This window comes from Carex rostrata, chromosome 15, assembly GCF_964058835.1.
Source record: "Carex rostrata chromosome 15, lpCarRost1.2, whole genome shotgun sequence".
Classification (NCBI taxonomy): domain Eukaryota; kingdom Viridiplantae; phylum Streptophyta; class Magnoliopsida; order Poales; family Cyperaceae; genus Carex; species Carex rostrata.
In genome coordinates, this window is record NC_135932.1 from 8,188,670 (window position 1) to 8,209,634 (window position 20,965).

The 20,965-nt window shown below is 36.1% G+C and overlaps 4 protein-coding genes across 5 annotated transcripts; all 4 read left to right on the forward strand.

The window, feature by feature from the left end:
* The first annotated feature begins 423 nt into the window (after positions 1 to 423).
* On the forward strand, positions 424 to 4,087 carry LOC144566731 (putative pumilio homolog 7, chloroplastic). 2 transcript variants are annotated; one of them, XM_078316752.1, is made up of 6 exons: positions 425 to 442; positions 476 to 1,348; positions 1,790 to 1,952; positions 2,490 to 2,653; positions 3,130 to 3,388; positions 3,816 to 4,087. In XM_078316752.1, the coding sequence occupies exons 2-6, from the start codon at positions 516 to 518 to the stop codon at positions 3,921 to 3,923; spliced, it is 1,527 nt and encodes a 508-aa protein (XP_078172878.1). In that variant the 5' UTR covers positions 425 to 442; positions 476 to 515; the 3' UTR covers positions 3,924 to 4,087. The 2 variants fall into 2 exon arrangements, with proteins under 2 accessions (XP_078172877.1, XP_078172878.1); XM_078316751.1 differs by having other exon boundaries at positions 424 to 1,348.
* Positions 4,088 to 5,439: 1,352 nt separating this feature from the next.
* On the forward strand, positions 5,440 to 11,993 carry LOC144566170 (uncharacterized). Its single transcript, XM_078316086.1, has 13 exons — positions 5,440 to 5,607; positions 6,947 to 7,387; positions 7,889 to 8,135; positions 8,554 to 8,666; positions 8,806 to 8,885; positions 9,066 to 9,207; positions 9,522 to 9,602; positions 9,701 to 9,805; positions 9,929 to 10,111; positions 10,513 to 10,605; positions 10,859 to 10,998; positions 11,465 to 11,531; positions 11,621 to 11,993. Exons 2-13 carry the CDS (start codon positions 6,995 to 6,997, stop codon positions 11,738 to 11,740), a joined length of 1,764 nt encoding a protein of 587 aa, XP_078172212.1. The 5' UTR covers positions 5,440 to 5,607; positions 6,947 to 6,994; the 3' UTR covers positions 11,741 to 11,993.
* A 1,337-nt stretch (positions 11,994 to 13,330) lies between these two features.
* LOC144566425 (endoribonuclease E-like protein) lies at positions 13,331 to 17,319 on the forward strand. Its single transcript, XM_078316439.1, has 6 exons — positions 13,331 to 13,614; positions 13,948 to 14,225; positions 14,880 to 15,045; positions 15,731 to 15,975; positions 16,285 to 16,487; positions 16,749 to 17,319. The coding sequence occupies exons 1-6, from the start codon at positions 13,461 to 13,463 to the stop codon at positions 16,984 to 16,986; spliced, it is 1,284 nt and encodes a 427-aa protein (XP_078172565.1). The 5' UTR covers positions 13,331 to 13,460; the 3' UTR covers positions 16,987 to 17,319.
* An 853-nt stretch (positions 17,320 to 18,172) lies between these two features.
* LOC144566865 (Pentatricopeptide repeat (PPR-like) superfamily protein) lies at positions 18,173 to 20,535 on the forward strand. Its single transcript, XM_078316901.1, has one exon. It carries the CDS (start codon positions 18,267 to 18,269, stop codon positions 20,394 to 20,396), a length of 2,130 nt encoding a protein of 709 aa, XP_078173027.1. The 5' UTR covers positions 18,173 to 18,266; the 3' UTR covers positions 20,397 to 20,535.
* The last annotated feature ends 430 nt before the right edge of the window (positions 20,536 to 20,965 follow it).

A 20,965-nucleotide genomic window follows, 5' to 3' on the forward strand; every position in this document is an offset into this window, starting at 1 on the left:
TATTTCTTTTCAAAAAAGTTTAAATATCATAATTTTTTTGTGCATGATAATTCTAATTCAAAATTAAACTGACAGATTCTATTCTTGATATTAGATCAAATTAATTATTCTGAAAAAAAAATTAAGACCAACATGTGAAAATGAAAATTCAAACTTATTTATTTTCAAAAAAACCAGAAATTAACCAACAAAAAGTGCTCATCTTAAGGCCACGTCTACTGCTTATTAACCTCAATGTGAAATTTGTTTTCCTTCTACCATATCAATTTTGCATTTTGATTCTGCAAATTGGAGGACCACTTTGGAGAAGATATTTCTTTCAAATAGAAAGCTCAAGTGGATACGGATTATCAAACCAAACCCGCCACAAGCGAAAAAGGTCTCTTCAGTCTATTTATCTTTCATTCCTCTCTCTCTCTTTCTCCATTGCATGCTTCTCCAACTCATTCATTTATCTATCTCATTATCTCTCCACCTCCTCTTTCATCTTCTCAATTTCCTTTCTCTTAAACGCTATGGAGTGGCATAAGAAAGAGGAGATGGAAATGGAGATGCTGCTCCAAGAGATTTCCTGTGGCCATTGCCATGGGTACGACCACGATGCTGGCATTTCTGACGGGTGGTCCTCGTTGTCTTCTGGTTCTATTTCTCCTTCCGATGGCAGTACAAGTGCAACTACACTAAGCTCCCCTGATTCATCTCAGAGCTTCTCGAGCTCTGATGGTGTCGCTTTGACAAACGCTCTCAGTGGCATGTGGGTCTCGGATGAACCCGAACCCGATTTTGAGAGAGACCCGTTAACAGAATTCAAAAATGAATTTGGTATGGGTGAATACTCTGCTTTCCCTCTTGAAGTTAACAACTCTCAATTTGATGCCTCAATTTCACAATTTAATCCATCGTGCAATACAAACACATTTGAACAATTTTCCAGGGAAAATTATGATGTACCAGTTTCAGTAAGTTACTACTGGAAACAAACAGAGGCTGTCAAGTGCAAGAGCATTGACACGAGAAATTATTATTTGAATTCTGAAAAGTTACAGGGTTTTAAAAGTAAAAAGCTGAATGAAAGATTAATTGCTGTAAAAGGTAATGTGTACTTATTTGCAAACGATCAAAATGGGTGTCGTTTTCTGCAAAAGAAACTTGAAGAGGGAAAGGAGTCTATTGACTTGATATTTAATGGGATACTAAGCCATATAATAGAGCTATCCGTTAACCCGTTTGGGAATTACTTGATGCAAAAGATGATTCAAAGGTGCAATGAGGAACAGAGGATGCATATTGTGGCTTTTCTGACTGGGGATCCAAGTGAACTTGTCAGAGTTTCTCTTAACATTCATGGGTAATTTTGCTATCAATTTTTATTTTTTTTTAGTTATTTTTTACTAGATACTCCTGCAAATTGACATGCAAAATACTTGATTCCTCTCAAATATTCATGGGCAAATTGAGAATTTATTTATAACAAAACTTTGGTGGGGTAAAGGCAATCTGCTAGTTGTATGTTTGGTTGCAAAATAAGAATAGTTAGAATAGCTAAATCAAGAATAGCTATTGTTTGTCTTATTAGAATAGTCAAATTTCAATTCTCTTAGGAATAGTCTATTCTAATAAGACAAAAAGTTTGAATTCCCTATTTTAGTTATTCTAATCCAACCAAACACATAATAGGCTATTCCGAATAGCCTAACTCCAAGAATAGCCTATTCTCAACCCAACCAAACATAGGATATTCACAGCTTGCATTTGAAAACATCAAGTTAAATTTAATGCTTTTCTTCAGGACTAGAACAGTACAAAAATTGGTCGAAACTATTAAAACAAAGGAAGAGATCAGTTTAGTCATCTCGGCACTTCAGGCTGGATTTTTGGATATTGTAAAGGATCTTAACGGAAATCATGTTATACAGCGGTGCCTGCAATCTTTCGATGGGGACGATAATAAGGTTAAAATTAATTATTCATGTTTCAAATCAGCATCTATACATATCAATTTGATATTGGTATCTTTATCCAACCAACTATCACACTGTTGTAAAAAACTATGAGGGTCAGTACTATGAGATACTGGTAGGCACCAGCTACAATTCATTTGGTCTTGTTGATCATTTTTTGAGAACAAAACAGAACATCCTAATTTGGATTTGAACCTTTTTGCATTGGTAACTTGATATTGATTATAACCACTCACAATTCAATCCATATAAGCATGATTTAGATAATGCAGTGTGTAACATTTCTGGTAAGCTCTGGAAATTTACCCTGAACTTTATCCAGCTGCTAATTACTGTGCCTATATAAAAGTACCATTGTGGAGATTTTGGATAAATTTGCAACCAGCCTCTCTAGTAATTTATAGCTCAAGTTCCTTTGTCTGTGAAGCAGTTCAAAGCTCAGGGTCAAAATAGCCAAATAGTCAAATATTTTATTGAAATATAATTAATTTGGATTTTTGTTAATTTTTTAAACCAATTTCTCTTTAGTTAATCTTTGATGCTGCCATTGAACACTGTGTCGAGATATCAACCCACCAACATGGCTGTTGCGTCATGCAGAAGTGCATCGCGCATTCTTCTGAGAAACAGCGAGAAAGATTGATTGATGTTATCTGTGCAAATGGCCTAGATCTTGCTAAAGATTCTTTTGGGTATATTTCAAGAACTTTTTTTTATCTATATAGTGTGGGTATAGGTACACATTCTGTTAACTTTGCACAAATATCAGTGCAAGCATTATTTATCTGACATGATAAAGGGTATGCCAATTGGATAATATATATATATATAGCTGTGTGAAACATAGTATATTTGATAGTGTATAGGTTCCCATACTTGACCTGGCAAGGACTAGCAAAGATGACCAGAAACATTACAGAACAGGCTGATTCTATGTACCAGTACTGATATTCATATGGGTACCAGTACCACACAAGACCAGCATAATTACTTGACCAGTACAACAACTAGCCAGCACGGTATTGCATAGAAGTACTGAAGTATGGAGCCAAAATGTTTGATATATGGTGTCAGGTGATCAATTTTGATAATAAAATTAAAAATATTTCAATTTGGGAAACTTGATTATTCTCTTCTTATGACGTCTCTCATGGGTCTTGTTTCTCAGGAACTATGTCGTGCAATATCTCCTAGAATCAAAACATTCTTCGGCACTAACGAAATTAGCGAACCAGTTTGAAGGGCGGTATCAACAGTTGTCAGCGCAAAAGTTCAGTAGCAACGTGGTAGAGAAGTGCCTGAAGGTTTTTACTGAGTCTGAGAAGGCTAAAATAATATTTGAGTTGTTGGCTGTACCTCAGTTTGAGCTCATGCTTCAGCATCCATATTCCAACTATGTTATTCAAGCTGCTCTTCAATATTCCAAGGTACAAATGTTAACTTTTTTTCCTCGTAAAGAATAATAAATTGGATAACAAGATAATTTATCATTGAAGTATTAATTAAGAAAATTACGCGTCGGAATTGGATTTTGTCCAAAGAGCTTTGGACAGAATCTCATCCAAAGCCGAGCCTTACCGTTTGATTTGCTTTAAGATTCGTACCAACATATTCTTTAAATGGCTATGTAAATCTAAACCATTCGTGTAAATTTTAACACAGTGTCGGATGGTTTACAATTGACTTTGGATGAGATTTATGTGTTAAAATTTCTATAATAAAACATAATTAAGAAAAGCTATTCAATAAACTTATGGGCAGTATGTATTTCCTTCCAGTTTTACCCCTCATGGATTCCCTTGCCAAACCTAATTTATTTTACATTTTAAGTGACAAATTTTATCTTCATTGCAGGGTTCTTCGAATGAGGCACTTGTGATTGCAATCAAACCACATGCTACAGCTCTTCGAACAAATACCTATTGTAAGAGAATCTTTAGACGAGCTCTGCTGAAGAAGTAAAGTTTTCGGTTCTGTTGTTAATTATTTTTGGTTTTGGTTTTTGATGTGTTGCCAGAGAGTAAATTAAGGCGTATATAATTGGAAAAAGAAGAAGCATCTTATTTGATTTTTTTTTTAAAAAAAAAAAAATCCTGTAACCTATGTATTTTTTTTCTTTTGTACACTATCTTGGACTCAAAGTTAGATGGTCAAAATTTGTTAGCAAATAATAATGTAAATTTAAGTTTCAAAAAAATTATTTTGCTAATTAATCACTTTAACAAAGTAAAGTACTGGGCTAGTCAAATGAAGATTTAATGGTGCCAATAAAGTCTAATCTAATGGTTCAATGGATTCGGTGGCAGATCTAGAAAGTAGGGGTGTTAATGATACCCTTTTATCCGTTTACCCGATTTGTATCGTATCCGAAAAAATAAATATGAGTAAGGATAATGATTTTTTTTGTTATCTTACCCGTTATCTTATAAGATAATTTTTAAAAATAAAATTATATATATAGATATATATTTGTACGAAGATAATACATAATACAATAAAGTTTTGTATTTTACTTAATTTCCTTAATACAAATTAGTTGTATTCATTATTTTTTTTATTTTTTTCTTGTTTTAAATAATATTTTATCAAAAGTACGAATTGAAATGTCAATGACACTTTTTTATCTGTTTACTTGATCCGTATAGTATTTGAAAAAACGAATAAAAGTAAAAAAAAAAAAAATTATTATCATATTAGATACAGATATAAAAATGTCTTTACCTGATTCATACAATACTTGTTAACACCCGGAAAGGCCACTTTTTTTTTATATATATATAAAAAAGGTTGCTTATCAAGAGTGCAATTGTGATGCTTTATTTCTTTATTCTCCGACAGTTCAGGGCCGTTTTTTCTTATTGGGCCCTTATTAAATCCATTAATACTCTTGAAAGAATGAGTGTGCTCCCACTTGTTATACACTGGTACGCGACAAAATGCAAAGGGAAAATATTAGGGGTGTAAACGGATCGGATATTATCCGATTTTGTCCGGATCCGAATTCAAAAAATGACTTAAATTCCGAGCTGTATTCATATTAAAAAATTATAACGGATAAAAATATAATAAGACTTTTTAACTATTTATATCCGACCATTTATATTTTTAAACCACAATAAATGTGCTATATGTTCTTAAATTGATTTATTAAATTACATATTGTACCAATAATTTATTGAATTGCATATATATATATTTTATGAACAATATAACACTATAACATAATTAATGTCTAATATTTTAATAATATAATAGATGTTTATTAAACCAACAAACTAATTATGAAAAATATCCGTATCCGTCCGATATCCAATCCGTATTTGTAACATTTAATATATCTGTATCCAAAAAATTATAACGGATACGGTAAGACCACTATCCGATCCGTCTGATCCATATCCGACCGTTTACCTGGATCCAAAGAGAAATATTTTTCGCTCAGAAGCCTACCGTGGGGTCCCACCGACAGACCCGTACACATACCTCACGCTGTCCCCAAATTTTTCTCTTCGGATTTATCAAGCGACCCCATTCCCCTTTTATGCCTTTGCTTTCGGACAAATTGAATCGGAAAACAAGAAGAAGCCAAATCTGAAGAATCATTCAGTCGAGAAGGAAGGGAGAATCGGCGTGACTCGGCCAGACGGTAAGTCTCTTCCGATTCAAGGGTTTTTCCGCTCAAAACGCCTTTGACCAGTCAGGTTTTGGAAATTGGCCGGATCGGATCGCTGGCTACCGATAGGTAGATTTTGCGAACAATGGGTTGAATATTGCTTGTTGTGGTAGGAAATTCCTAAGTAATGGTTACCATTTGAAGTTATCAAGCTCAAAGATTCAGATCTACTCCTCAGTGCTCTCTCTATAAAGAACATTAGGCATATATGAACAATTATTGTCTTCTTTTTTTCAGCTATAAACTAAGTTCTTTTATCAAATTAACCAAATTTGTTTTCAGTTAAGTTGATTTTATAATTACATAGAATCCTGCATTCGAAATGATAGAGAACTCTGCATATACTGACCTCAAATTAAGTTTCTGCGGAAAGGAACTTCCTTATAGATGAAGGTTTTGTATGCTGAAAATTACTCCAGAAGACAACAATCTTTGTCTCTGCTTCCATAAAAATATTCTTTGGGACTGGGGGTTATATTAATGTTCTTCGCAATTTTATATTCCTCTGGTTCTCTGGGTCTCCTCCTGAGTTGGTCAGAAAAGGAAAGAGAAGGGAAGGGAAGAAAATGAGGGAGAGGATTTAAGTCTGTTACCTTTCAAATTGGGAGGGAACAGATTTTTGAAGAACTGAATAGAGTGTCTCCCATATTCATCCACTCAGCTCCATTTTTTTCCGAAATTAAAACTCAGGAGCATTATCAACATGTTTTTTCTCCCCTCTAACCCTCCCTCCCCTTCCCTTTCTTCCAATTCACCTTGTTTTACAATCTCAGAACAGCTTCATTATGTGCCCTGATTAGAACCAAGTCCAAATCATTCAGAAGTTTCCGTTGCAAAATTCAATTTCCTTAATCTCAACCCAATTGCTAATTTTTTTTAAAATATGGCACTAACCCAATTGCTAAATCAAGCCTTAAAGCTCCCAATTTACCTTTGTTGCAGAATTAAGTACCAAATATTCAAATAGATAAAATGCCTCAAGTTCAGAAGATTACTATATTTGCCTTACAAGGTTTTGAATTACTCATTGGTTCTGATAGAAATTCTTATGTTTCCACTTTGCTTTTCCTACAACCAAACTCCTGAAAGAGCATAAAACAGACTCTCTGTATGTCTTAACTGGGACATAATTGCATCAATTCATGAAATAAATTTAGTATGATTGTTCGCACGATTATGGTCATTTAATGCTACTTTGGTCTAAATTTAACTGTGTTTTAATGACATCTAAGCGAGTGCGTACTCTGATTATATTTCATCACAAGCTAGTAATCCTCTTCAACTTCTCTCACTTCTACATTTTATATCACAGCTGCTGCTGCTGCTGCTGCCAAAACTTGACCAAAACCCAATAAACAAAATGGCGATGGTAGATGAACCACTATATCCAATTGCAGTGCTGATAGACGAGCTGAAGAATGAGGATATCCAACTGCGCCTCAACTCAATCCGCCGCCTCTCTACCATTGCACGTGCACTTGGTGAGGAGCGCACCCGCAAGGAGCTCATACCGTTCCTCAGTGAAAATAATGATGACGAGGATGAGGTGCTTCTCGCCATGGCTGAGGAGCTTGGAGTCTTCATCCCTTATGTTGGGGGTGTTGATCATATACACGTGTTGTTGCCCCCGCTCGAGACCCTGTGCACTGTTGAGGAGACATGCGTAAGGGACAAGGCGGTGGAATCACTTTGTCGGATAGGTGCACAAATGAAGGAGAGCGACATTGTTGATTGGTTCATACCTGTTGTCAAGGTGAGATTTTTTTTTTTTTTTAATAACTCTTGATTTGTAATTGTTTGGTTATATGATGTTAAAAGTTTGAGTGTGACATTTATTAAGTGTACAACTTGATGTCTGTTGTTTAGCAATTCCATCAAAAGACTCACAGAAAAATAGAACAGATAAAGATTCTTATTAGTTAAGTAAATCTATTTAGCATTTCTAACTATACTTGCAGTTAAAGACCTGTGCTTTGAGCATTTTTATTTGCTCCTGTTCGTATGATCTGTTACTCTGCAATAACTCGATAGACTAAATAGGAAGCGTTTTTCAATTATTGCTTGAGGGAAATATTTTTATTGTTTGCCTCAATTTGTTCAAATTCCTTTATGAAACCCAGTGCATGTTCAGGAAAAAAATAATGAAAGAAATTTTAAAGTTCTGGCAGTGTTTCAAAATATGTCCAATGACCTGCTTCCTTAAACACAAATAGGCTGAAGTTATATTATTTCATTTTTCATCTTTATTTTGCAGAGGCTAGCAGCCGGGGAATGGTTTACAGCGAGGGTCTCATCATGTGGCGTTTTCCACATAGCTTATCCAAGTGCTCCAGAGCAATTGAAGGCTGAGCTTAGAACCATCTATGGCCAACTTTGCCAAGATGATATGCCTATGGTCAGGAGGGCTGCAGCATCAAACCTTGGCAAATTTGCAGCCACGGTTGAGCCAACTTATCTTAAGACTGAAATTATGTCCATTTTTGATGATCTCACCCAGGATGGTACGTAGTTTGAAATCACATTCTTCTGTTCTGTTCCTTCTTTCTGTTAAGCAGTGATGCGATACCAACTCTTTATTTGTTGAATATCAAATTTCTAGCATATGAACAACCAGATCCATCAAAGTTCTATTTCTTATGCAGAATAGTCAAAATTTGGTTTCTTATGTGAGAAGGTCTATTAGAAAGCTTTGCTGTGGTCCTCTTTGGCCACTAATGAAGCCCCAAGTAATATTGCATAACGTCAATAGATCATCTACTGTTCAACCAGGCAAAACACGTTGTCCTTGCCAATTGCAAACTTTTTCTTGCTTCATTCCTATTGAGTTTTTGTAGGCTTTGAATTTTAGGTTTTATTTTTTTGGAAGAAAAATAAGTGATTAACACCATTGCTGCTGTTATACTATCTTTATGTGTGTAGACCAAGATTCGGTACGGTTGTTGGCTGTAGAGGGATGTGCAGCTCTTGGGAAGATACTTGAGCCGCAGGATTGTGTGGCCCACATTCTTCCTGTCATTGTCAGTTTTGCTCAGGTTAGAAAAAGAGCTTTGTCAATAGTACTCTCCGGCTTTTAAAATCCATGCTAGGCAGTATTGTTTTAAAGTAACACAGTGTAGCATGTACGTGGAATTATCTGAACATGGTGCTAAACTGGTGATGACTGATTGACAGGATAAATCATGGCGTGTGCGATACATGGTTGCAAACCAACTCTATGAGCTTTGTGAGGCTGTGGGACCTGAGGCTACCAGGTAGTTCTTGTAATTTACTTCAAGAAGTGCCTATGATCAATGATTAGGAAACCATCTACCACTGTCACCCATATTCTGAGTTGTACTTCGAACTTAATATTGTAATGCAAAAGCCAAGCCAAACAGTCACCATTGATTTTTCTTGTCTGGAATGTTGAATCTTTTGTTTGTTTTTTGAAGGAATGAACTTGTACCTGCTTATGTGCGCCTTCTCCGTGATAATGAGGCAGAGGTCCGCATTGCTGCTGCAGGGAAGGTTACTAAGTTCTGTCGCATTCTCAGTCCGGAACTTGCCATCCAACATATCCTTCCCTGTGTCAAGGTACCTTTCTGATCAATGGCTCCTTTGTGAATATTTTATTGTTAAATCTTGGCATTCAGAATCTTGTGTTTGTTGATAGCAGTATTTTCTGATTAACTGCTAATACCAGCTAGCTTCCTGGTTGGGTACATTGCAGGGTTCTCTTGTAAATAACTTGTTGAAGAACATTATGAATTTTCAACCTAGAGTAATAGATGAGCAATCATACTTTGCTTTGTTAGAATAAAATTATTGCATTTGGCATTTGGCATCAAGTAGGATAAAATTATTGCTAACTTTTTGTTGATTTGACTGTGGATTAATGGGAATCACAGGAGCTTTCCACTGATTCTTCCCAGCACGTTCGTTCAGCCTTAGCTTCTGTTATAATGGGAATGGCCCCTGTCTTAGGCAAGGTACAAGAAAAAAAGTTGCAAGATCTATTTTTTTTTTTTTTTAATGTCTGTCTTAAGTGATGACTACTAAATCTTTCTGAATATTTCTTTTGTTCTAGGATGCTACTATCGAGCAACTTCTTCCTATATTCCTCTCTTTGTTGAAGGATGAGTTTCCTGATGTTCGCCTCAATATTATAAGCAAGCTCGATCAAGTCAATCAGGTCTTTTTCATATCATGAAATGCAGCAATATTTGCTTGTACTAGAATACCTTTTCAACTATGTCTGTTGTTTCGTGTTAATAAAACTATTGCCATGTTCTCACCTTTTGAACTATTGCTTCAGGTAATTGGGATAGATTTATTGTCTCAATCTCTTCTCCCAGCAATTGTGGAGCTGGCAGAAGACAGGCACTGGAGGGTGCGTTTGGCCATCATAGAGTACATCCCACTCTTGGCTAGCCAGCTTGGCGTTGGCTTTTTTGATGACAAGTTGGGGGCTCTTTGCATGCAGTGGCTTGAAGATAAGGTAATGTATCTGTTTCCCATTGACAACCTTTTTAAATCATTTCAACTCCAAATTCCAAATTAAGTGGTAACTCTAAGAAGGATATGTTTTAAGGCCTCTACAGTTCTCAGTGCCTTGTGGATTGCAATACAAGAATTTAAAATTGCTCCAGTAGTACTTAAATCTTGGGGTTGGGGCAGGGTTGAGGACTTGTTTCTTACCTTGAGTTTAATTTTTCACATACCTACAGCATATGTAATCTTTTTTGGTTCCCTGTTTTTCTTTATATTTGTTTGCTTGGCTTCTGTGTAAGAAGTGGTAATGTTATTTGCTAGGACTGTATCATTGCAGACTCAACAATTTTCAAGAGCAATACGAGAAATACATACAGTTTATTTAGCCTTGTTTCTTTTTATTACCAGGTCTACTCAATTAGAGATGCAGCGGCAAACAACTTGAAGCGTCTTGCTGAAGAGTTTGGTCCTGAGTGGGCAATGCAGCATATTGTTCCTCAGGTACTTGCTCAATTTCATTTCATTGTTCTTTAGATTTAAATTTGTAGAATTCCATTGTTATGCAAAACTGAACATGCCCAGTATAGAAGTATTTACTACAGAAGTAACTAACCCGTTATCCAGTAGTTAAGTTAATGAAGTTGCTATAAGTTTTGTAAATTTATTAAATTGTAGTAACTAAACACAATAAGAAATAATGTGCTGTCCTTTTCTTTCTGAATTGCCAAGCAATTTAAATATTTACTTCTTGCAGGTGTTGGAGAAGATAAGCAATCCCCACTACTTGTACCGCATGACCATACTTCAAGCAATTTCCCTCCTTGCCCCTGTAATGGGTGCTGAAATCACTTCCCAGAAGCTACTCCCAGTTGTCATCACCTCTTCCAAGGACAGGTCAGAATTTACACTTGTTTGTATGCTTCCAGACATGGTTTGGTTCACTTTTGCAAGTGTACAACTTGGCCCCAATTCAGCCTTAACAAAACCTTGGTGTGTAATCAGACCTCAACATGATAAAGTACATGCACTTAATGTTGGTCCTTGTAATTTTACCTAGATTTTTCTTCCACAATTAAACAAAAGAAAGGCAAAATAATATAGAAACAATAGCCAAACTGGCTATGGGGCTTGAGTGCTACATGCTGTTTGACACCAGTATTATACATCAGTTTTATTATAAGGGCAAACAATGTCGATTGTAATTCTGCCATGCCAGCCACTGCATGCTTCTAAAGATAGTTACTATAAATGTCGCATTGATATCTAATAGCAAGTCCTGCAATGTTTTTCTTTTCTCTATTTGGCGTAAAAAATTATGTTTTGCTCATTTTAATGTGATTATTTATCATAATGTTATCAGGGTGCCTAACATAAAGTTCAACGTAGCAAAGGTTTTACAAGCTGTGATTCCCGTACTTGACAACTCGGTAAGCAAAGAGGCTCTTTTACAATCAGAGCAAACTTAACTCCATTGAACTTCCATTAGGGAGATAACATGTTAAATTTTACAATACAGGAGGCAGAGAAATTAGTTAAGCCATGCCTAGTGGAGCTGAGCGAGGACCCAGATGTCGATGTACGGTACTATGCTATTCAAGCCCTTCAGTCTTGTGATCAAGTCATGATGGCTAGTTAATCAATTATGAATTGAAACTTTTAACTTTTGGAGACTGGATTTAGATTTCTTTGATTTTACATCATTTTTGCTTGGCTGATGGATGTGCTGTACTACTGTACTGCTTTATTCATAGCTTTATTGAACATCAAGGCAAACTCTTGTTATTCTAATATCTAGGGTTTTGTTTTCTGTTCTTGTGCTGTTCCTGTTTATAGGTTTTGATGATGTTAATTAACGTTCATTTCATGCTTGTGGTTGTTTTAAGCGGAAATCATTTATTTTTATGTATCTAGGATTTTTGTATAGGGGAACTTCTCCTGTGCTTCTGCATTCTATGGTATATTGGTATTGGTTTTACAACTTTCCGCGTGGGAGTTATTAGGTTCAAAATATGAATGGATGTTCTTTAATCGGGGGCGGGCCCAGCATGTAACCGGGGTAGCCGCTCCTCCTGGATTTTGAGTTTTACCGGTGATCTATCGGTACTGATTTAAGATCGACTGTCTTTTTTGGAAATTTGTTTGTCCCCCTCTTGATATTTGATTTGTAATTTAGATTAAATTTAGTGTTAAAATCGAAATAAATTTCTTGAATTATGATTGATAATTAGAATTATAAGTTAAAGCATCAATATTGAAAAATATAAATCAAAGTATTGTTTTTTTTTATTTACCCAATTAGTTAATGCGTTTAAATTTAATTAGTTATTTAAATCTGATTTGATATTTTTTTTGTTCTCTATTGAAAATCCTGGATCCGTCTGTCTTTAATAGACAATTAAACATTAAAGCAATCGATCACCTACCTATTTTTTCTTCAGAGAGCTGGCATATTTTGATGCATGAAAAAAATGAATTCTTTCCAGTATTTTTATTTAATTAAAGGGTGAATCGGATACTATGAGATAAATTTTCTCCTTGACATCAGAGACTCAATATTAATGTTATGTCAGATACGATTAGCAACCATTAGCTAATTCAGTGTGTCAAACGGCTAGCTTTTGTAATTAATGCTAATGATTTTTAGAATTACTCAAAATTTGATGTATTAAGCTTATAAATATCCTTTCTACTTGATGGTTAGATAAATATAAGTAAATAATTGTTAAATTTTTATATTAGTCTTGCTGAATCTTTAATAATTTCTCTTATTTGTATTTTAAGAACAAGGTCCTAAATCTACACATTCATAAAGAAAATCCAGGCTAATTTCGGTCTAATATTTCAAATCCAAGGACAATTGATTAATCTCACGTATTCTTGATTGTAGGTGTTAACTAAGCTTTCGTTGATTTTTTCACTCGAATTGCCTTTTTTTTTTCTTTGGACAATGATTTTTAATACTTGGAACAATATTAATTTTAAATAAATTTTAAATAAAATATTGGAAATACGGCCAATGGATAATTCCGCCTTTCCTAAAACCTCTCTCTGGGTATCTGTCCAATTCGAGTTCGATCTCCTAAAGTAACTCAATTTTTGAGTTTAGATCCGGACCGTCAGATTAAAGAAATCCTGCGCTCTCTATCTGGACCGGATTGACCCAGATTCGAATCGGACAGTCCAGATCTAAACTCAAAATTTGGATTACTTTAGGGGATTCAGACCCGTCGAATTCTCTTCTCATTCGCCGCAATGAACTATTTTCACTCTCACTCTGGGGTTTTAGTCACCTAGATTAGAGATTAGAAGCCCAGGGAGTGGACTCACTGTCACTGACATCCCAATCTCTCTCTACAATGGTTAACGCCACTATGCGGACTTTGCAAATTTCTCCCTTCCCCTTCACCTCTTCCCATGGCGATTTCCTTACCTGTTTTCCTTCCCTTCGGGTAAAGACTACCTTAACACACAAGGTCCTCAAGCACGCTTCTCCGTCCAGGCCTCCACTCTGTAATAACTACTACCTATTTTCTGTTTTTCCATATGCCAAGGTTTAGGTAGGGTTTTTTTCGATAGGCTTTGAATATACAAAGTTCTCTGTCTTCTCTCAATTACTAAAGATAATGAGCTTTTTTTTCGGGTTACCTTGTCAGAATGCAATTTTTCCATAAATTGAAACTTTGATCCTATCTAATCGCAGAATTAATGTTAGTTTTGAAACTAGGAGAAAATTGATGTTAATTGATATTAAATTGTCTTCAAATAGGCATAATTGCAAAATTTAAGGTTCTAATAGGTTTCAATTGGTGAAGAAGTTCTTAACAAAAATGATATTTCTTACAGGCTGCTTGAATGCCAATGGCAGTGTTGCCAGTGCAGAGGCGGTCACTGAGCCCGAGGTTGCCAGAGGGTACACCATGACCGAACTGTGTGACAAGATGATAGACTTCTTTATGAACACAAAACCCAAGACCAAAGACTGGAGAAATCTTTTGTCACATAGAGATGACTGGAAGAAGTATAAAGACAACTTTTACAACAGATGCCGGGTTAGAATAGATACTGAAAATGACGCTTCATTCAAGCAAAAGCTGGTTTTGCTTGCACGAAAAGTCAAGAAGGTATAAAGATGAAACTTCATCTGAATACTTATTATACCAAGCCTGATCAGATATGGCAAGCTGGTCGAGCTCAAGTGCACATGTAGTGTTTTTACCCAATTTTATTTCAGTTATTCCTCAATCGTGCAATTCTTGTAAAACTGAATTGCACAATACAGCCCCACATTAAGCCAATTTTGCATATCTTACACTGGATTCTGCTATAGAGTTATAAGATGACTCAGTTGACCACTTTTAAGTTTTAACATTAAAAAATAAAAATGAGCATCAACTTATTTATATCATGCAATTGCAGTTAAGCCTCAATTTAACTCAAATTGGCCACAATGAACACCTCAATAGCACATAAGACTCATTTTAACGTTCTTATTAGCCTATTGCATTTGAATTAAATATTTTAGTTGATAACCAATTAACCATCAATTATGCAATTAAGCCTTAGTGTACCATCAGATTTTTCAATCAAACACCAAAGCATGAAAGGACCAAAATTGCCTGTATGGAGAGCCTTGGCTTTAAGTTGGTCAAACAAGTACCATTCCAAGCCTCTTCAGCACAGAACATTTGATACCTGCCTAAATCAGTACTGGATCCAGTTTGTTAACCTACAAGGCAGTGAGTGTGACTTTTTTTTATACCAAACTATTTGTTTAGATTGATGATGAGGTAGAAAAACACATGGATTTATTCAAAGAGGTGCAAGAAAACCCCCTTGACATAGATGCTGTTGTTGCAAGAAGAAGAAAGGATTTCACTGGTGATTTTTTCCAACATTTGAACATGCTTGCCGATACCCACCGCAGCCTTGAAAAACAAGATGGTGAAAGTTTATTCTGTAACTATTTGTTAATTATTTCTAGGTTCCCTCAGACTTCCTTATTGTTCCTTCAGTATTGTGAGATGTTGTGTGTGCTTGAAAAGGGTTACCATACACTAGTGGTTTTTTTAACCATTCTAGTAGCATCTAGTAGCAGAGAGATACACACGTGTGTTGAGATTATGTAGCTGAGAGACACAATTGAGTCCTCGATTGTTGTCCAAATTGGCCTGTCAATGATCTATAATATGTTTTGGTGACTGTATTGATGCTGTGTGTATGCCTCTGATGTCATCACTCCGAACACCTACTGGCACAATCTTAGGCATACACAATAAATATACATGAAAATAGTCTGTTCTTTATCTGTGTATAATGAAATTCCTTGTCTTACATAAATACTAACCTCCAAACCCAGCTTTCAAAATTTAGAAACTCTAAAAGTTATCTTGTCCAATCTGGTAAATGTGTCAGTCTTCTATTTCAAATGTAAAATCAATGTTACGATGTGATAGAAATATTCTCTCTGCGGGTGAAAATTTTGTCACATGTAAAAATACTCATATTTGAGTTGACAGTTTTTGGGATATGTAGAGGTTATCTATTCATCTTGCTTGATACATTTCTTTCAGTTCTATAATTGTTAAATTGTTGTTCTTATTAGTTTTCTTGTATCTTCCTTAAAAAGCAATAATCAGGCTAGGAGCCAAGTGCCTATCAGCTGTTCGAGCAGACGACTGTACACTGGAAAATCTTGACTCAATGGAGACAGCTCAGTCGAAATTTGACAGCATATTAAATTCAGCATCATTGGAGGAGGCTTGCTCGAAGATAACTAGTCTGGCAAAGTCAAAGGACCTCGACTCATCACTAATTCTCCTCATAAATCATGCTTGGGCTGCTGCCAAGGAATCTACTACCATGAAAAATGAGGTTTGTGTAAACATTACATACCTGTAAAACTGTTATGTTACATGGCTCTTGTACTGTATGGGGTAGCATCCTGACTCTAGGTTGGTCATATCTGGTGTGCGACTGTTCAACAATGTGTTATTTTAGCTTTCTGATTGAAATAGAAATCCTTGCTTGTACCCAAGGGTACTGGTAGTTCTTGTCTCGTCTAATAGTCACTTGAAACCATATTTTTTTACAATTATATTTCCATTCAATTGTCAGTTGTGATAAGCACCTGACCAAAACAGGGACCAACTTATAAAAGGTGACATGGATTTTTGCTGTCAGGTGAAGGAAATAATGTACCAGATATACAAGGCAACACAGAAGAGCCTGGGGATCATCTCTCCACCTGAGATACGGCTCCTCAAGCACTTGTTGAATATTGAGGACCCTGATGAACGTTTTGCTGCTCTAGCTAATTCTTTCACTCTAGAAGATGATGCCGAGCCTTCAAAAGACCCTTCAAAAGACACTGATGCCTTGTGCACGTAAGTTAGCTTAGGTGCTTGTTCCATGTTTAATCAGATGTTTCAGTAAGGGTTTTTGAACTGTGAGTTATACTTTGGTCCAAATAAATAACTTATTTGTCCTCCTTGTCCAATTATACACCAAGTGCCAAACAAATCAACAAACACAGTCAACACAGGCTAGTTTGGATCACAGACTGGTTACAGCCGTGAAATCCGTTATGTGGGCCTTCTGGTTATCATATACAAATTGAGTAATGTTTTTTCTTTTTTTCTTTTCAGGACACCGGAAAAGCTCCACAAATGGGTAAAGATAATGCTCGATGCTTACCATCTTAACAAAGAGGAGACAGACCTAATAGAGGCCCGAAAATTGGGTGATCCAATGATTATCCAGAGACTAATTATTCTCAAACAAACCCTAGAGGAAGACTACTTGAAAAGGCACGTAGACGAGGAGGGAGAAAAAGCAAACGAGGGAGAAGATGCAGAGGAGGGAGAAGAAACAGAGGAGTTATAATTTTTATGGCTTATTTGATGAAAATTACAAGAAAAGGGGTGCTTCAGTATTTTTTTCTTATAGTTGGAAATATGAGGGGAGAAGCCAGATAGTATTGTAGTACATTGTGGCGGTACCGGCATGGAGTAGCATGGCTAGGCGTTTGTATTAACTGCTTGTTCCTTTATTTTTGCCATTGCAGAAAGTTTCTATGAAGTACCTGTCTGTTTGTTGGTACTAGACTGCTTAGAACTACACAATAACAGTGGCATTAGGTATCCATAATTCCATATCATACATGGCAATATTACACTGTAACAAAGAGAAAGAAAAAGAAAGTGAAATACGCCAAAAGTTTGGAAGATAGATCCAAACAAATACAGATGATAACTTAAAGAAGTATAGAGAAGAAATAAGCTGACATAAGGTTAGGAATTTAGGAACAGCTAGAACAGACTATCACACACAAGTACACAACACATGCCTATCGATGCTGCAGTACTGCACGCTGCATGCACATTTACTGTTCGATATAGTACAGAAATGAATTAATTAGCATTGCTCCATCTCACAAAGAAACTTGAATGAAAATTATATAATTAAGATGTAATGTTGGACATTTATATTATTTCACTAAAATATTTTTTATTTCCATCCATTCACCTCATATTAAAAGAAAAAATGATTTTATTAATTATAATTATGCAAAGTTAAATCTTTCTTCTTTTATAATTTTATCAATCAAACACGATTTCATTGGAAAAAAAAAAATTCTTTTATTTTCATTCTCTCCGTTCCTCCACTCTTCATCCAAACAAGATGTAAAGGAACAGATTGGAGCTTTGTGTCACGTTTGAGGGTTGACACACAAAAAGATGTACTGCTCTAATTTTCGTTTTTAATTTGGTGGACCAAAAAAAATTGGTGAACCGGAAGTCCTGAATCCCTCTCTATCATATATAATGTAATTGACACTTAACAGGCAGACAAAGCAACTCTCTCAATGGTGGCACACTGGCATGCATATATAAAAGTTCGGTTTATTTGGTTATTTTAGTTATGAAAATTTCAAACTGAAATAGCAAACCAAATCGAACCATTAAATCGAAAAAATCGAATCATTTAGTCCAAATTAATTCGCTTTGGTTCAAAATCAATTAAACCGGACCCAATGAACACCTCTAGACATACATATGATAAATAAGTAAGCTTTTGTAGAGACTAGAGAGGAGTGAGAGGACTGGAATACATGAAGAAGCCTTTGTATCATTCCATTCCATGCTTTATTTAGTTGAAAGCCAATGGCGTTATTTCGTCGCTTTCCCTCCCAACCTCTCCTCCCTTCCCTCCTCTCTCTCTCTTCACTTACCACCACCACCACCACCATTCCACCTCTGCACTCTCCGAAACATCAATCCCCTCCAGTCCCCAATCCCTCTCCTCTCTCCATTTCCCCCAACCCCAACCCCCAATCCATGACAATCTCGTCCCTCTGCTCTCTCATCTCCTCCTCCTATTTAGACGGAGACCGGGTCCTCCACTACCTTCAAGTAAACATCACACCACAAGACGCCGTTTCTATCGTAGCTCTTCTCGCTGAGACCGAGGGATCCATGGTTGCATTGGCCTTCTTCTATTGGGCTGTTAATTCGCCTGAAATTAGACACTTTATGTTGTTTTATGTCACGGCAGCTAGCTCTTTGCTTGGTCGGGGAAGCTTCGAGAAGGCTCAGGAGGTCATGAGGTGTTTGATTGAATGCTTTGCTGAGGTTGATCGGTTGAAAGAAGCCGTGCATATGGTCTTTCAGATGAGAAATCAAGGGTTGGATCTGAGTGTGCATACCATGAATTGTGCTTTGAGGATGGCTGTGGAGTCAGGTGATTTGGGTTATGCAGAGAAATTGTTCGATGAAATGTCAATCAATCGTATTTGCCCTGATGCTGTTACCTTCAAAACATTGATTGTTGGTTTTTGTAGAGATGACCGAGTGGGAGCAGTAGAGAAAGTCTTGAGTGTCATGAAGGAGAGAGATTTGTGTCTTGACAATGTAACTTGCACTTTAATGGTACGTGTTTTTTGCAAAAGTGGGCGTTTTAAGTTTGTGTTTGATCTCTTCAAACTAATGCATGAAATTGGGTCACCTCCAAATGTTATAAATTACACTGCTTTGATTGATGGTTTATGCAAAAGAGGTAGTGTAAAACAAGCATTTCAGTTGTTAGAGGAAATGGCCAAAAGAGGTATAAAGCCAAATGTGTACACGCATACATGCTTGATATACGGCCTTTGTAAAATTGGCTGGACAGAAAGAGCCTTTCGTCTTTTTCTCAAGCTCATAAGAAGCAACTCATACAAACCAAATGTTCAGACCTACACTGTCATGATATGTGGGTATTGTAAAGAGGGGAAGCTTGGCCGAGCTGAGATGCTTCTAACGAGAATGCATGAACAAGATCTTGTACCGAATACCAAGACTTACACCACTCTCATAGATGGCTATTGCAAGTACGGAAATCTCAGTCAGGCTTTTAATATGTTGGAAACTATGAAAAGGGAAGGTTTTCCGCCTAATATTTACACCTACAATGCATTTATTGATAAACTATGCAAGAGAGGAAGTGTCGATGAGGCTTATAGGTTGCTTCAAATGGCCTTAAGAGATGGTGTGAAGCCTGATAAGGTGACCTATTCTATATTTATGAGTGAGAGTTGCAAAAGAGGTGACTTAAATTACGCCCAAGAGTTGTTTGATAAAATGATTAATGCTGGATTTGACCCAGATATTGAGATATATACCACATTGATTGCTGCACTTTGCAAGCAAGGTAAGTTGGAAGATGCCGAGGTAATCTTTGAGAAATGCCTTAATTTGGGGTTGATTCCCACAAAACAAACCTACACATCTCTGATAGGAGGCTATTGCAATATCAGGAAATCAAGCTCAGCGTTGAGAATTTTTGAAAAGATGGTTCGAAGTGGGTGCTTACCTGATTCAGTAACCTATGGTGCTCTAATAAGTGGTCTATGTAAAGAGTCGAGGTTAGAAGAGGCACGCAGTTTATACGAGGGAATGCTTGACAAAGGCTTGGTTCCATGTGAAGTTACAAGTATAGCCTTGGCATTTGAGTTGTGCAAGAGAGAAAAGAGCGGTGATGCCATGTCGTTGTTAGGGAGGCTAGAGAAGAAGCATTTGGCCCGCACTGTAAATATACTTGTCAGGAAACTTAGCTGCATAGGAAATATAGATGCAGCAAGTCTGTTTTTGAACAAGTTATTGGATGGAAGTTTTCTTGTTGATCGAGTAACCTATATTGGATTCATCAATGCATGTTACGAAAATAACAGAGACTATCTTGCTTCGAAATTGTCCCAAAGGATTTCAAAGGGAATTGGAATCTCAAATTCTGAAGAAAGCGATGTCGTCGCCTAATATTAGCTGGTATTCCTGAGACTTTATATGTAAACAGTCAAATCGGTTATGATCTTTGTTGTAATTTATTGAAACCTACTTCAGATAGATTTTAGGGCTGAAGAACTTGCTAGCATTAACAACCAACAGATTGCAATTACTAGGATTGCCAATGACCCTACACATGCAAAAATTAGTGGGGCGGGTAAATTATATATAAAAAGTTTGGAGTAGAACTCCTAAGTTCACCAAGTCTCATTGTGAACTTAATTCTAAAACCTACCGGATTGACTTTGAATGAAGAATCCGAACCATTAAAGCCCGTCTACCTTACGAGTGATGCATCTATATGCAAAAAAAATTAACTTTCGAATTAATTTGATATAGAGTCAAGTGGTCAAAAAACATTCAAAATATGAATATATTAAAATTAATTTGTAAACCTTCTAATTTTGGCCTTGACTTTATACTAAATTAATTTGAAAGTTTAAATTTTTTGCATGTAGACGCATCACTTGTAAGATAGACGAGTTTCAACGGTTCGGATTCATCATTTAAAGTTAATTTGATAGATTTTAAAATTGAGTTAA